The following is a 15,711-nucleotide window of genomic DNA, read 5'->3' on the forward strand; positions in this document are numbered from 1 at the left end:
ACTCTGGCTACCGAATCCCCATTTAATCTATTGGGGAAAAAAATGTATAAACCCGAGTGGACATGTACATCCGAGAAATGCTCCTAATGCTAATTATTTATAATAAAAAAATGACATAGGGGACATGAGTAAATACGCTTAAGTACAGTTTAATACCCTCTCTTATTTAATCCATATTTCTGTTTTCATGATCAATGTTCATCGTCAACCGGAAGTCCACGCGTGCTGTCTCAGCCCCTCCTCTCTCTTCCGCTCAGATGTCCTTGTAGCTATGGAAACTCATCAGCGGCAGCCAGCATCCTCCAGCTTGTCCACCCCTTCGACTGGACAGCTAAGCTAAATTTGCACGTTAAATAATCGACTCAAAATGGCGTTCTGGCGTGAAACGCCTTTCTTGGTGCTCCTTTCCTGTCTGTGTGAGTAATATTTCTTTAATTGCTGTAAATGAGTGAGTAGTTGTTGTTGAATAGGCGTTCGTGTATATCCGTGTGATGGCATCTCGCGCAGACCCCCGCTGCTGCTTCTTTACTACCGTTAGTAGCCATTTACCGCCACGCTCAATTTTAGTGTAAACACAGTTCGTGGCTTCTAGTATGGTGGCTGTTTTATTCGCTATTGGTGTAACTGGTTTGATATCTCCCAGCAGTGGATTACATACAACGGATATATCTCAAAACACAATGAGCTGCCTCCTCTGACAGCGTTTTTGGGCGCGTTCAAATATGAACATCATATGTTCAAGAATGGTGTTTAAGTAGCAGCGTTGAGACAGCTCTAGTTTGTATTCCTCAGCATGCTTCTCATGTGTGATTATCTTGTGTGATGTCTCTGTGTTTATAGCCTAATTTAGAGGTGAAAAGAAGTACACTTTAGCATACTTTTATAAAGAGTACTTATTATGGAAATTACATACTTTAAAACAATTAAGTGCTATCTGAAGGAAATGTTTTCAGATACTCAACAGCATGTTCTTACAATTAAATTAAAATGTATTATAGTTTAAATGTAGCCTATATTAAATGCAATTAGTTGAATGTAAGAGTGCTTTTTGACATACTTAAGTAAGACTTTATCTTTATATGTAATTTTACCGAATGACAAGTATTTATGGTGAACTAAAATGTCATTTCATTTCTTTTGAAACATGTAGGCCTAAAGTATGTCATGTATTTAAATGTATTTGTAATTAATTACACATCTGTAATTGTGAAGTTGCATTTTAGTACATTTATTATAAATATAATAATGAATAAACACTACAAGTACTTTACATGAGCCGTAGTATGTCAGACATATGTTAGTATGTCATCGAAGTGTACCTGTTTAAATCACGACAAAAGATTATTAAAACAATGATTTAAAATGTACTTTTGAGTACATGAAATGAGATTTAGGTAACACTTTATTTAAATGTGTCCTTGTTACACGTTACATGTATTTACTATAGTAATAACTACAAATTAGGCATAATTGCATGCAACTAACCCTAAACCAAACCCTAACTCTATAGTAGGTATATGTAGTTAATTAATATTACTCAGTACTTATATATTATTACACTGTTACAGGGACACTTTAAATAAAGTGTAACCGAGATTTGAAGTGCACAGTCAGTACATTTAAGCACACTTCTGTTGTATTATTTATTGTTGAATTATTTTGCTGTAGCTGGCATTTTGTTGAGATATTGCAGGTCACATTTTAGATGGGACTCAACCAGATCTTTTCATATTCATCTCAGCACAATGTGCCTTTGTGTAAGATGTGTGATGTGTGAAGAGGTGTAGCTACATTCATCTGCTCTTTGAATTCTCAAAGCTGCAACTGTTGGACAAAGTGCCCTGAATACCAAACTACTTTAAAAAAAAAAGGGCTCAACTTCAGCCTAATTTTTCACTTTGTCCAGTGACGGGGTCTTTGTAAATTAATAAGTGCTGTTAGAACTGTGGAGAAGAGTTTTTGTAAACAGTCATGTGTTAAAGAATGTCTTAAGTCAAAGATCACACCGCCACCCCCTTCTCTCCCACTTATTTTCCTGTCTCTTTTTAGGTCGCTTTTGTGTCAGTTAGTTAGCCTATACAGTATGTCACATTTGAAATGCTACAACAATCAGCTATTGTCTTGCTGGAGTAGGCTAATTAACCAATTAAAACAACTATCATAATTAACACAACTATTATAAAGGGTGATGTTGTTTAGAATGGAAATGCAGAAATGTATTATGACTATTTTGCATAGATTAATTTTTTTATTAACCCATTATGATACAAAACAAACATTACAACATATGCATTATACTGTATATTCAATCAAAACAAAACTAAATGAATCTTAAAATGCGTAGATTTGTTTTATACACTTACTCTTCCAACATGATATTCGATTTCCCAAGTCTTAAAAGTTGTTGTCTGAAAAAAAAAATCTGATATTTATGCATAAACATTCTTTTGTTGGATGTAAATAGGGACCTTGCTAACAACGCATGCTTCTCAGTGGTGGATAATGTTGCTTGTCTGATCGGGAAATGTCAACAGCAGATGTAAAAATAGACCATGATGCATCATGCGATGGGAAAGTCAGACTTGGAGACGTCACCGGAAACCTTGAAGTCCTCCAGCTGTGGCAATATGATTCTTTGCTCTTGTCTCCCATAAAGTGCCTCTTTAAATGCGGCAGAATTCAGAACTGCCCCATGTGCATGTACATTCCTTGAGCTGACAGTCTAGGTGATGATAAAACGACACAGATGTTTGGCTTCTGTAACTATCTCATGCTTTGCAGAAGTCCATATGGCAAGATTTTAATCTGATGCTAAAGCCTCAGATTATCACATATGGATCACTGTAAATACATTCTGTGGATTTCATGAGATTATGCGAAAGTGGAAAATGCATCTAGAAATAGCAAATGCCCCAAACCCCAAATTGTTTTCTCATGAGCAAAGTCTACCGGGACTGTCAGGCTTTGCCAAATAGTTTGTTTCATATTTGCCTTTTCATTATGTCACAATGTGTGTCTTTTTTTGAGTTGGTGCGGACAGATTGACACTGAAAAAACACACAGGCTCTTCTAAATCTGTCCATGTATTTTTAACAGAAATTTGTTCAGCTCTGGGTACATTTTCCCCAAGATACTTACAAAGTTTATTCTTCCATTATGATTTCCATAAACATTACAAAAAGTTGAAAAGATGATCCACAGAAAGTCAGTCCCCCTTTGTTGAAATTCAGAAGATTTTTTTCTTCGATGACATCAACTATCTTTGAAATACATAATAATTAAGATTATTAAACATTTTTAGCAGCTGTTTTTTTAAAGAAAGTTATTGACAGACTTTTTTTTTTCTGTTGCAGGTAACAGTACAGCTTTTGCTGTAATACTCCGAACAACTGAAAAATCTGTGTGGGCAAATGAATTTGATTGTAAGTCTCATATGATGCTGTTTAATTAGATTACATCATTAATGTGTGCATAAATTGATCATATATATCTTGTTTCTTTAAAGCGATTGAATTGACCTGCTTGATAGAGTCCATTTCTACAAACAATCCCAGAATTGAATGGAAGAAAATTAAAAACGGTGTACCCAGCTATGTGTATTTCCAAAATAAAATTTCAGGTAACATTCCTTCTCTCAGAAAATGCCATAATTTAGTTGTTGACAGTATTTAACCCTTCTATAAGCTAAGTTAAACTGAACTAAGCTGCGTTATGTTCTCAGGTGACTTGGAGCACAGGGCTTTGCTGAGAGAGCCTGCAAACCTTCTGATCCTGAACACTAGCAGATCAGATACAGCACAGTATCGCTGTGAGGTGGCGGCCATCGATGACCAGAAGCCCTTTGATGAAATACTTATCAGTCTCGCTGTTAGAGGTACTGTTGGAATAGGTTTAACATTCAAGTTTTAATCCATGGATATAGTTCTAAGTGATTTTACATTGAAGTGCCACGTAAGAACAATGATTGGACTATCCGGACAAAGAGGTTTCAGTGGACTTGAAGGCAAGATGAATCCGTTGAGCTGATTAAAACGATTCCTCAGATGTCTCAGATTATAATCACGGTCTTGCTGTTTGGAACATAAAACTGAGAGTGAATTTAATGCCATGTAGCATTAGGTTTAATGTGAATGCTGCTTTCGTTCTTCAGCTTTCTTAAACCTTATTTAAAGTTGGCATGAAATTAGGGCTGGGCGATATATCGAAATAAAAAATATATCGATATATTTTTGAAATGCGATATGGAATTAGACCATATCGCATATATCGATATAGTTCAAATTTGCGCCGTGATCCTTGCTCCCCGCGCCTCCTTTTCCACTCTGCGTGCGTGTTTAGAGCATGTTATGTTATGAGAGGCGAATCATGACTACTTCAGAAAACCCAGCACAATAGGAACTGCCAGGCAGTGACATAAGTGTACGCTGAAATAAAGTTTTTTCACCTCAGAGAAACTGACTTTCTTGTCCTGTCAGCCGTTATCCTGTTCTCGTAGCGCACACTCTTCAATTGCACGCGCAAATGCGACGGCGCGCGCGCTGTATCGCCTCACTGATCAAGTGCAAAAGAAACTACGAGCATGCAACGCCGTTACGTTGTAAATTACACGAAATAAAAGTAATGCAGGTATGATTTTCATTCTATTCACCAGGAGCAGTTTCCATGTTTCATTAACAGTTATTGTTAATATTGTGTATTCACCATGGTAACTGTCCTTTCCATATTAACCCCAAAATGCCACTATTTTTCTTTGTGTTATTTTTTATATTTTTAAATGACTGTAGTGGCTCATACCAACATTGTATTAACAAAAACTAGTTTGGGACTGCCATTTAATAACTTTAACATAGTCCTAATGTTTATTTATTAGTACTAGTCTTTACTATTAGTCATATTCTTACAATTTATGTTATATATATATATATATATATGTATATGTAGGCAAATTATAACATGTTTACACAAATTTGTTTATAGCCTATATATATTGAATGTAAACTTTGATAATCATAATTAATAAATCACAATTACAATTCGAAGGAAATAATTGGCAATTATGATTTTTCTCGTAATAGTGCAGCCCCAACTTAGGTGAAGAAACCTGTTTATTATTTATTCATTTGATTTTGCAACTGTTCACTGAAATAGTTGGTTTCAATAAAACTATTTGTGACGTCATATTTGGCTTTGACTTTGAACATTTTCTCTCACTTTGCGGAAAAAAATATCGGGATATATATCGTATATCGATATTCAGCCTAAATATATTGCGATATGACTTTTGGCCCATATCGCCCAGCCCTACATGAAATGAAAACTCACCTTAACTACTTTCTAAATGCATATTATAGATCTTATTGTGAACAATTCATCCATGCTTAGTTTTTTTTTACCTCATAATAATAATATAATAATACCTTTTATTTATAGGCGCCTTTCAAGGTACTCAAGGTCACCTTACAGCGTAATAACAAAGCAATAAAATACAAAGCAATACAAAACACAAACATAAAAATCAAACAATTCCATCATTTTGGTGCTGCACAATTAAAAGCTCCTAGAACCAAAAGAACCCTATCTATGTAAACACAAATAAACCGGAGCAGATGAGAGAAAATTCATATTCGTTTTGATATTCTATTCAAAAATATAAAAATTACAGATCGATTATTTCGCACTCCTGACATAAATTTAGAAATGAATGTTAAGGTGATGATACACAGGGCAACTTTTTGAGCAATCCCGCAGAGCGATTGTTGCTTGGGCACTTTCCCATTGAAAATGGGCAATACATTTCTATCTGGATAATTTAGATCGGTCGTGGGCCCTGTGTCTCATCTGGTTGCCCGTTGACAGCAACATTGCCCAGCAACATTGCTCAAAAAGTTGCCCTGTGTATCATCACCTTTACTGCAGCCTAGTTTTATCATAAACAGTGGTCAAATATTGAAGTTGGAATCTATAATCTTTCTAATGATACTCAGTTTGTCCAGATCAAGTAAGAGTGTTGTTTTAATGTGAGGTGAACCTTTGAACCTAAAGGGGTTAAAGTTGCTGCCATAAGTGCAAAAAATATGACCAAGAGGTAAAATATAGATAATAAATAACTGGATTTTTCTGGTGAAAACATCTAAGTTGCCATATGAAGGACTTCTCCAATCATTTAGTTCGCTTAAACTCCACCTCTGCAGTCTCATGTTCATCTGCCTCCATTTTTGATAGCATTGGCCACATCTTAAAAAATCCAATCAACAACCGATTCAAGTCCCCACGCTACATTTGACATTTTTTGCCTTTTTTGTGATAATCCATTTCACTCTGATGTATGTCACTATAGGGTGCTGCAGTGATGATGTATATTTGTAGGCCAACTGAAAAGTTAGCATAACCCTGGTACCTCCAGAGAAAACCCCAATAGGATTTTCCATTGGCTTTTGGATTATTGCAGAAAACAAGAAAAAATGGCAGAAAGTTAGTGCCACTTTTAGCTATTGTCTCTTCCATTTTTTGTTTTGGGAAAGGGTTTTAGTAATGAAAAATGGAAAAAAGCTGCTGCTTTGCTGTGGATGTGTTGCAGTGAAGCCAGTGATGCCCAGGTGTAGTGTGCCAGAGGCTGTTACAGTGGGTTCAAGCACTGAACTGCACTGCATTGAGAACGAAGGCTTTCCGCAGTCACTGTACCAGTGGTTCAAAAACAACGAGGAGCTGCCAGAGGACCCAAAAACCAGCAGCAAGTTCTACAATTCTACATACACCATGAACACTGAGACTGGTTCGCTGGTAAGTGTTTTGTGCTATCTTGCTAACAAAAACACCTCCTATTTTCTTTTTCAAAAACAGAGGCTTGGATTACGCTCTGTGCCACCAAAAGGGATTGCAAATATAATGATTGATTTCACATCGTTTTCTGGAGCACTTCCCCTTCAAAACAGATAGTCCAGTCCCCAATTATTTGCCTGTGTGACATTACAGATCACACAATATCCAAACGAGCCTTTTTTGGAGCTTGATTAAATAAATGCTTTGTTTGTAATGAGGAGGTTTTATGCTATGAAACTTGCAGGATGTTTTAACAGTACAAAGACCTCTTATGTTTCAAAAGGTCAAGGCAAATTTGATTTCTCAAGTCATGAGCCTTTAAATAAACTTAAAATGAATGTTAGTCATTTACAGGCTGATTTTATTAAAGGGTTAGTTCACCCAAAAATGAAAATTCTGTCAGTAATTACTCACCCTCATGTTGTTCCAACCCCGTAAGACCTTCGTTCATCTTCGGAACACAAATTAAGATATTTTTTATTAAATCTGAGAGCTGGATCACTCCTCCATAGGCTTCTAAGACACTATAACTTGCTGGCCCAGAAAATGCATTGAAGACATCGTTAATATAGTCCAAGTGACTACAGTGGCTCAATCTTAAGTTTATAAAGCGACGAGAATACTTTTTGTGCGCAAAAAAAATAACGACTTTATTCCACTATTCATTTCCTTCTCTCTGGGCCTCGAGTTAGTTCACGTAGTGTTTTAGCGCAGCGTGTCTGTGTTGTACCTCACACTATTGGCCGACGCTGGTCATGTGTGTGACGTGCAACACAGAAGCGCTACGCAGTTACACTACGTGAACTAACTCCAGGCCCAGAGAGAAGGAAATGAATAGTGGAATAAAGTCGTTATTTTTTTATTTTTTTTTGCGCACAAAAAGTATTCTCGTCGCTTTATAAACTTAAGATTGAGCCACTGGAGTCACTTGGACTATATTAACGATGTCTTTAATGCATTTTCTGGGCCAGCAAGTTATAGTGTCTTAGAAGCCTATGGAGGAGTGAGACAGCTCTCAGATTTAATCAAAAATATCTTAATTTGTGTTCCGAAGATGAACGAAGGTCTTACGGGGTTGGAACAACATGAGGGTGAGTAATTACTGACAGAATTTTCATTTTTGGGTGAACTAACCCTTTAAAGCACCAAACTGGGGTAGGCGAAAGTAATTTAATACTGAAAAAAACTTTGGCTTTAAATAAAATAATAAAAATAAAATGCAATGAATACATTTAAAACAAATATTTTTTCAATAAATACAAGAGGCTTAGGGTAACTAAGTTTTGGGGTTAACTGTTTTTTTATGGCTAATCAGCAAATCATCACATATTTTTTATAGTTTTTCTTTTTTCTTTTTTTACGATTATGTTGTATTTTACTTGTTTTTACATTAACTGTGCTTTTGCTAATAATATGACTTACATTTGATCCACAGAAATTCCGGTCGGTGAAGAAAGAGGATGCGGGTGAATATTATTGCCAGGCCAGAAATGAGGCAGGGTGGTCAAAATGCAGTCCACAGCCCATGGAAGTGTGTAAGTGTGGCCCTTTAAATATGCTGCTCAATAGTTGCACTAGTGATTGAGCTTTTAATAGTACAATTATTTATTCACAATAGCACAACTCACTACTCATCTCTTTTCCATACACTGACAGTTCATTTTGACTATATCTATCAAGCTCCAAAAAACACCAAGTGTACACAAAATATAAAAGTATAAAAAATTAGCAGAAGGCATTGAATATAGTGCTAGTATTTTTTTTGGGTGAGCTATTCAAACACATAATTTCTTTCTAGATGATGTGGACATTGTGGGGATTTTCCTGAAGGTGTTAGGTGGAGTGGCAGCATTTTGTTTTGTCATTGTGGGAATCTGTCAAATTCAGAAAAGTGGCTTATGTTCCTGCAAGGATCACAGGGAAACCAAGTGAGTAAAACCCATAACCACAAAATGAATGCACCAATTTCACTATAAGTGCACTAGAAAGATCATGCGTCATCTGATGTGATCTGGCATTTCATACACTTTTGCTAAGATTACAATGCTCTGTTTCATACAGTTACAAAGTACCCCAACATGACAATAGGATGGACTACACCAGTCCAGATGAGGTGAGTCCTTGTGGATTTGTGACATAATAAATCACCACAGAGATCATTTTCATGCATTAGTGCATGTTTAGAGGCTGTACTCAACACTTTGCAGTGTTCTTACAAGGATGGATGGAATATCATCCAAGATTTGGTGGTTTATCTTCTCAGATTACACTGCAGCGTTTCTCTCACTGCAGATATTTAGTTTTTATTAATGGAAGCAAAGCTCAAAGTGGTATTAGTGCAATCCTCAAAATAATCTCTCAGTAAAATCTCTACATGGAAAAAAATATTCGACTGGATTTATGTAGTGCTACGTTTTAACTACAAATCCTTTGTTTGCTCACTGTTTTTCCTATCACTGTTTTTTCTCAGGGACATTTCCGCCACAAGTCCTCTTTTGTCATATAAAATCAAAGATGAGGAGACGAGCGCTTCAGCTGTGAAGGCCCTGTGAGCCGACCTCTGAACTGTCAAACTGTGCATTTTATGCAGAGGTGCGACTTGAGCTTCATGGCTTGCCAAAGTTATTACAAAAACGAAAACTACTGTGTTAAACAGGGAATTTTTACTCCCATCCTTTTGATTTAAACAAACAGGAATCGAACACAGTTTTACTTAAAACTCCACAGTTTATATATAAAAATTACATTTTCAACTGATCAGTGCTCAGATTTATAGCTTCTACATGCATCTTGTCAAGTAAAAAAAAGCATTGTTTCAGTGAATCAAAAAGGACTGAACTTAAAGATGAGTTTTTTGAGTCTTTCCAAATACTTGTGAATTTTTGAATGTCAGTGACAGACTTGAAATGAGGCTAATTTATTTATTTTTTGTTATGGTAGCAAGGCCTAAATTGCATCCAGGTGCTGCTGTATTTTTGCCCCAGAGTAGTCAACACAAAATACCAGTGCAAGAATTCAAGGTAAATATTTTATTTCCCACTGGAAATATAGCGTGCGACTATGTGAAGAACCCTGTCAGTGTAAATGTGTACAATGCCATGCCAAGACTGTTTTATCTGGGTCACTTTTGATAAGAGGATTTTATGTGTTAGTGTTTTAGTAGTAGTTATTTAGTTCATGAACTATACATTTGTAGCATTTTAGTTTGAGATTTGACCAAACATCTCCGTAAAGTCAGTAGACTTAGTTGTGAAAGATGATTAATTTTACTTGGTTTCATTTTTGAAATATTCCTCTAGATACAGATTATGCACTTGTGTTTTTTTCAGAGTGCCATTTCTGTGTTTAAGTGACCTTCAATACTTTATAATTGTTTTATACGTTTTGGACATATTGTCCAGGTTTTCTGACTTTTTTTGTGTTCTTGTTTTAATCTATTTATAATATCTGCATACATTGTAGTTCACTTCTTCAGAGTAGTAGTTAGATAGACTGTGGGCCGTGTCACATGAATAAAAATGATTATGTGGAAGCAATCAACATTGTCTATCCTTTTATTTTGATTTTTAAAATGTAGCAATTGGACCATCAAATTTACTTTGTTTTTAAATACTCGCAGTGGAACTTAGCTTGATGAACAAGAAATAAACTCATTATTTTCATCTTTCTTCCACTTTTTATAAGTAATTTGACGCACTATGACAATATATAGTCTTCCTCATGGCATGTCCCACTGTCAAAAACAACAGACCATTTATAGGAAAACAAATGAAAAAGAGAGCCTGGGTTCTGTAATTGTACTTTATATGTGATGCAGCTGAATTTAATAAAAGAGTCTAATTTAATGAATAGGCAAATATAATAGATATGCCTATGCAAATTTACCTGTCCTATCAGAACTGATTGGTGCCAGATACGGTATATTCCAATATGTAAACAAATGTAATGACAGTACCTCTTATCGAATTATTCAAAATGTTTGATGGAAAACATTTCAATGTACCTGTTTTTTTTGTTGTTTTTTTTTATTTATTTTTAAGCACAGTATTATACAATTGTTTACCTATTCATACTATTGGGTGCCAGTCAATGGGCAGACAGAATCTGATTTAGTGTTGTTACGCAGTCAATAATAAACCCAGGTGATGCTCAGCCACATGTTTCCAAATAATTCTGTATTTGAATTTACTATAAAAAAAACCAACATAGAATGAATTATCTGACATTCCAGCAATGGTTAGATGTTGAATGTATATCCTTACTATTTAAAGTTACACTGCAAAAATAAAAATAATAATTTTCTTAACCAGTATTTTTTAAATGTTTTTTTATTTTTTTTATTGTCATTGGCAAAATGTCTTTTCTTGTTTTAAACATGAATTGCAAGTTTATGCATAAAAAAGCCAAGAATTATTTGCAAATTGCAAAATAAAAATAAACAGAATTCAGGAAAACAAGTCTTGCACAGTTTTGCTTGTCAAGTAAATTCATAATTGTTTTAAGTATGTTTAGATGTAAAACGAGAAATACTGATTAAGATTTTTTTTTTTTTTTGCAGTGTATTACAAGAAAAATTGTCACATGTTAAACTGTTGTCCAATTATTTTGTAATGTGTGGTTTGTGTGATGTGAAATGAAGACATTATTAGAGATGAAATGCCATTTGAATAGCATTATCACTGAGATGTTTAATTCTCTATGCCACTACACTATTGTACTATCAATACTTAATCCATTATATAATGCTTAGATTATAATATTCTCAGGTACAGTTAAAGGAAGTGACCATGTATGTATACAGTTCATGTGGTCATGTAATCAGTTCCCTTTTATTATTGTTATTTAATAATAAAGAAAAACTTATATTAATTAATCTCATCCTTGTTGTTTTCCAATCCCAGAACTGCTATTAAAAAGCTTTTATTCTGAAATAAATCCAAACTTTTATTTTGAAATTACACCTAGAGGAACCGCCAGGAAGTGCGGGAGTTGTTTTATGGCCAGATATCCTTCCTCACTGCTTGTCCTGCGTGAATTGAGCTACTATAATCGACTCGGGCAGAAATATGCGTCTGGTTTCGAGCGCAAAATATTGATATTTCGATTTAATCGCGAATATTAAACAACAAAATAGCGCATGCACTTGTTTTTGAAGGCTACTTGGTAAAAGGTATCAGAGCGATAGAGAATCGCACAGCCACCTGTAGCTGAGCCCAGCTGTCAATCAATCAGGTGATCTATGATCGAACAGCAGTGACAGCAAACGTCCATCAGACATGAGCTTCTTCGGCTTCGGACAGACCGCCGACATCGACATCGTGTTGAATGACGCCGAGACCAGGAAGAAAGCTGAGCACAAAACTGAAGATGGGAAAAAGGACAAATATTTCCTCTTCTATGACGGTGAGACTGTAAGTGGGAAAGTTAACGTGACTCTCAAAACTCCTGGAAAGAGGCTTGAGCACTATGGGATCAAAATCGAGTTTGTCGGGCAGATTGGTGAGTTTGTCGGTCTGTGAATGGACGTTTAGAAACAGTTCCTAGTGTTATACATTATGCCAACATGTCGTGTGATTCACAGAGCTGTACTATGACAGAGGGAACCACCATGAGTTTGTGTCACTAGTGAAGGATCTTGCTCGACCTGGTGAGCTTTCACAGTCTCAGACCTTTGACTTTGAGTTCACCCATGTGGAAAAGCCCTATGAATCTTACACTGGCCAGAATGTCAAACTAAGGTAAATCTGTTAATTCCTTCTTTTCTAAAGTTACTAATCTATCAGAAACTCTTTGGTGAAACTGTAAACATGACAGTAAACACAGAACATTTGGGGAAATATTACATACACTACAGTATGAATCTGAATGTACAGTGTGTAGTGTCCATTTTGGAGAAACAAAATATACTTGAATTTCTTGGTTCTGTTTTTAGATACTTTCTGCGAGCGACAATCAGCAGAAGACTCAATGATATCAGTAAAGAGATGGATATTGTAGTGCAGACGCTGTCCTCATACCCAGAGCTCAACTCCTCCATCAAGATGGAAGTTGGGATTGAAGATTGTCTCCATATTGAGTTTGAATACAACAAATCCAAGTAAGTTTCCATGCTGAATAACATTAACATAAGTTAAAACATTTTGGATGAATCGCAGTGTTTCACATAATTAACCCCTAACATTTTTTATATATATATATATGATGTAATTTTAATAATTATATATATTTTTAAAACATTGAAAAGCAAGCTTGCACAATGCTTTATATTATATATAGCACATTTTATGATATCATTTACAACTGAATTTAGTATTTTGTAAAAGAATAATATATGAGCTTCATAATATAATTATATATTTTTATTTATTTTTATTATATTTAGTCAAGTAATTAACCCTCTGGTGCTGCTCGTGTGGCGGTCAAACATATTCAATTATTTCAATAACATTTTAGTTCGATAATTTGTTTATTTAATATTTTGTATTTTTAGGGGATTTGATGGTACTAAATTATATTTATGGAATAGTTATGATCCATTTATTACGTGTTAATCACTTTTTGAGCATAGACCTGAACATTTAATTACTTAAACTGTCGCAAATCTTGAATGCTTTGGAGCGTAGACTTAAGTTTGGTCTCTTTTTAAAGAAGACACGTGGCAGATTATTGCTGAAGTTAAAAAATGTTACCGGTATAATGAAAAATGCAGAGCAAAATTATGAAATATATATTTTGCCAAACATGTTTTACTCTAAAACTGTGAGAAAACCAAAGCCATAAATCTAAACAAGTTTTGCTCCAAATTTGAGGTTAATATCTCAGAAAATGAGCTTTCAGTAAGAATTTGTTTGTGCGCAGTACCAAACGTTTCCACTAGATACAATTCGTCTCCCATTCATTTCCAATGTGTAATTATGGACTGCGAACATTACAAGTGTGACAATTTTTTTCAGGACCATTTAACCTTTTTGTCCATGATTTTTTTGTTTGCATAGCACATGCTAAAACCTTTACCAAGTTTAAAATTTTGTGTCAAAAGCACAAGAGGATCAAAATAAAGCTTGTAATATGTGCTTAATAAATAAATAAAGATTCAAATTAAGCTTGTAATATATGCTTAAGTCTCAATGCAAAAGAATATTGTCATAAAGGGGCTATTTTTATTCAAAATATCATTTCGTCTTTTATTTAATGAATATGTACAGAAATGAGTAATTTTTTCACTGAAAATGAAAGTGAATGTTCCAGTCTGTTCCAGTTCCATTTTCCAAATCTGTCCTGTTTAGGTACCATCTGAGGGATGTTATCGTGGGAAAGATTTACTTCCTTCTAGTGAGGATAAAGATTAAGCACATGGAAATCGATATAATAAAACGGGAAACAACTGGAACAGGACCCAGTGTGTACCACGAAAATGACACCATCGCCAAATATGAGATCATGGATGGGGCACCGGTGAGAGGTAAAGCCTAAGTCTTGATCTGTATTACATTATGATGATATATAGTCATCTTTTTGTGGCTTCTATTCTAACACTTTTACAATTTTACACACTTAACAAGGTTATGGCTTTGCTCCGTTATTCTTTCCAGGTGAGTCGATCCCCATCCGCTTATTTCTCGCTGGATACGAGATGACCCCCACCATGAGGGACGTCAACAAGAAGTTCTCTGTGCGCTACTACCTGAACCTAGTGCTTATAGATGAAGAAGAGCGACGATACTTCAAACAACAGGTCTGGGATTACACATAATGGAACATATTACATATTTCTTCCATCCGTCTTGAAGCATGAGTAAAATATGATTTAATTCCCAATAGGAGATCACACTCTGGAGGAAAGGAGATATTGTGAGGAGAAGTATGTCCCAACAGGCCACCATTGCCGCCCAGAGGTTCGAAGGATCATACACTGAAACTGCACCAGCACAAGCCAAAGAGGAGAATAATTAAACGCAAGACGATGTGCGTTCCCTCAACAGTTCAAACGAACCTTGTTACGTCCAAATAATGTTTTATAAGTCTCGAAGGAATTAATGTGACGGGTGACGTTTGCTGAGAACAAAAATGAGAATCAAGCTTGTAAAAAGCAGTCTAACTACTTAAATGTGTATAGATTACAAAATTATTTTTTTATTTCTCTTTCCAATACTGCGTACATTTTCTTTACACAATAGTGACCAACGGCTTTGAAATGCCAGAATCGATCTTTTCACGTGTCGGCCACTGTTTTCATTCTACTCTGTTCTGATTTGTGAGCCTCAATACATTCCTCTTGTTATGCTCAAGTCTAGTGCACTGAAAAGTCTATACTTTGTGCTATTAATCGAGCCCAAAATGAGATTTACTGTGATCTTTTGTGTTATAAATCTAGCGCTTCATGTACTTTTCATAGAGTTCTGCACAGTATTATTCTGTCATTTAGGGTTTTACGAATGAAGACCTCCATAGAAATGTGTAACAAGGGAACATCTTGTCAACTAACTTATGCAAGGCGATGCCTTTTGTCTTTTTCATGAATACTTTTATTGTCTAAAAATCTTTTGATCTATCATCTTAAGTGTTTATTTCCTATTAAAATGAATCAATTATCATCACGGCAGCACAGTTCCAGTATTCTCAACAGTGCATTTAAATGCTGGAATAGAGAAAATTCTTTATGTGATTGTTTGCTACGCATTTTTAAAGTGACTTTTCTATTCTTACATGTGGATGTTATTCTATTACTAAATATTTGTTTAATGGCATATTAGCTGTTCAGGTAATAAGGTATGACTATTAATCGTGAAAAAAAAAACCTTCTGCAAAAGGCTCATTTGATCAGCCATATTGTAATAAAATTGACTAACCTCTGCATTCAAGATGATTTCCCTTTTTTTCTTCAAAATTTAA

The 15,711-nt window shown here is 35.1% G+C and overlaps 2 protein-coding genes across 2 annotated transcripts; both read left to right on the top strand.

Annotated features, from left to right (window-relative positions):
• Window positions 1–258: 258 nt before the first annotated feature.
• jam3a (junctional adhesion molecule 3a) lies at window positions 259–11,688 on the top strand. Its single transcript, XM_082179575.1, has 9 exons — window positions 259–416; window positions 3,354–3,422; window positions 3,506–3,619; window positions 3,722–3,874; window positions 6,578–6,780; window positions 8,255–8,354; window positions 8,618–8,747; window positions 8,881–8,932; window positions 9,290–11,688. The coding sequence occupies exons 1-9, from the start codon at window positions 368–370 to the stop codon at window positions 9,323–9,325; spliced, it is 906 nt and encodes a 301-aa protein (XP_082035701.1). The 5' UTR covers window positions 259–367; the 3' UTR covers window positions 9,326–11,688.
• A 147-nt stretch (window positions 11,689–11,835) lies between these two features.
• On the top strand, window positions 11,836–15,680 carry vps26b (VPS26, retromer complex component B). The gene is made up of 6 exons (XM_082179574.1): window positions 11,836–12,318; window positions 12,401–12,557; window positions 12,752–12,916; window positions 14,106–14,281; window positions 14,412–14,554; window positions 14,641–15,680. The coding sequence occupies exons 1-6, from the start codon at window positions 12,096–12,098 to the stop codon at window positions 14,770–14,772; spliced, it is 996 nt and encodes a 331-aa protein (XP_082035700.1). The 5' UTR covers window positions 11,836–12,095; the 3' UTR covers window positions 14,773–15,680.
• The last annotated feature ends 31 nt before the right edge of the window (window positions 15,681–15,711 follow it).

Source organism: Leuciscus leuciscus (assembly GCF_965113295.1).
Source record: "Leuciscus leuciscus genome assembly, chromosome: 9".
Lineage (NCBI taxonomy): Eukaryota > Metazoa > Chordata > Actinopteri > Cypriniformes > Leuciscidae > Leuciscus > Leuciscus leuciscus.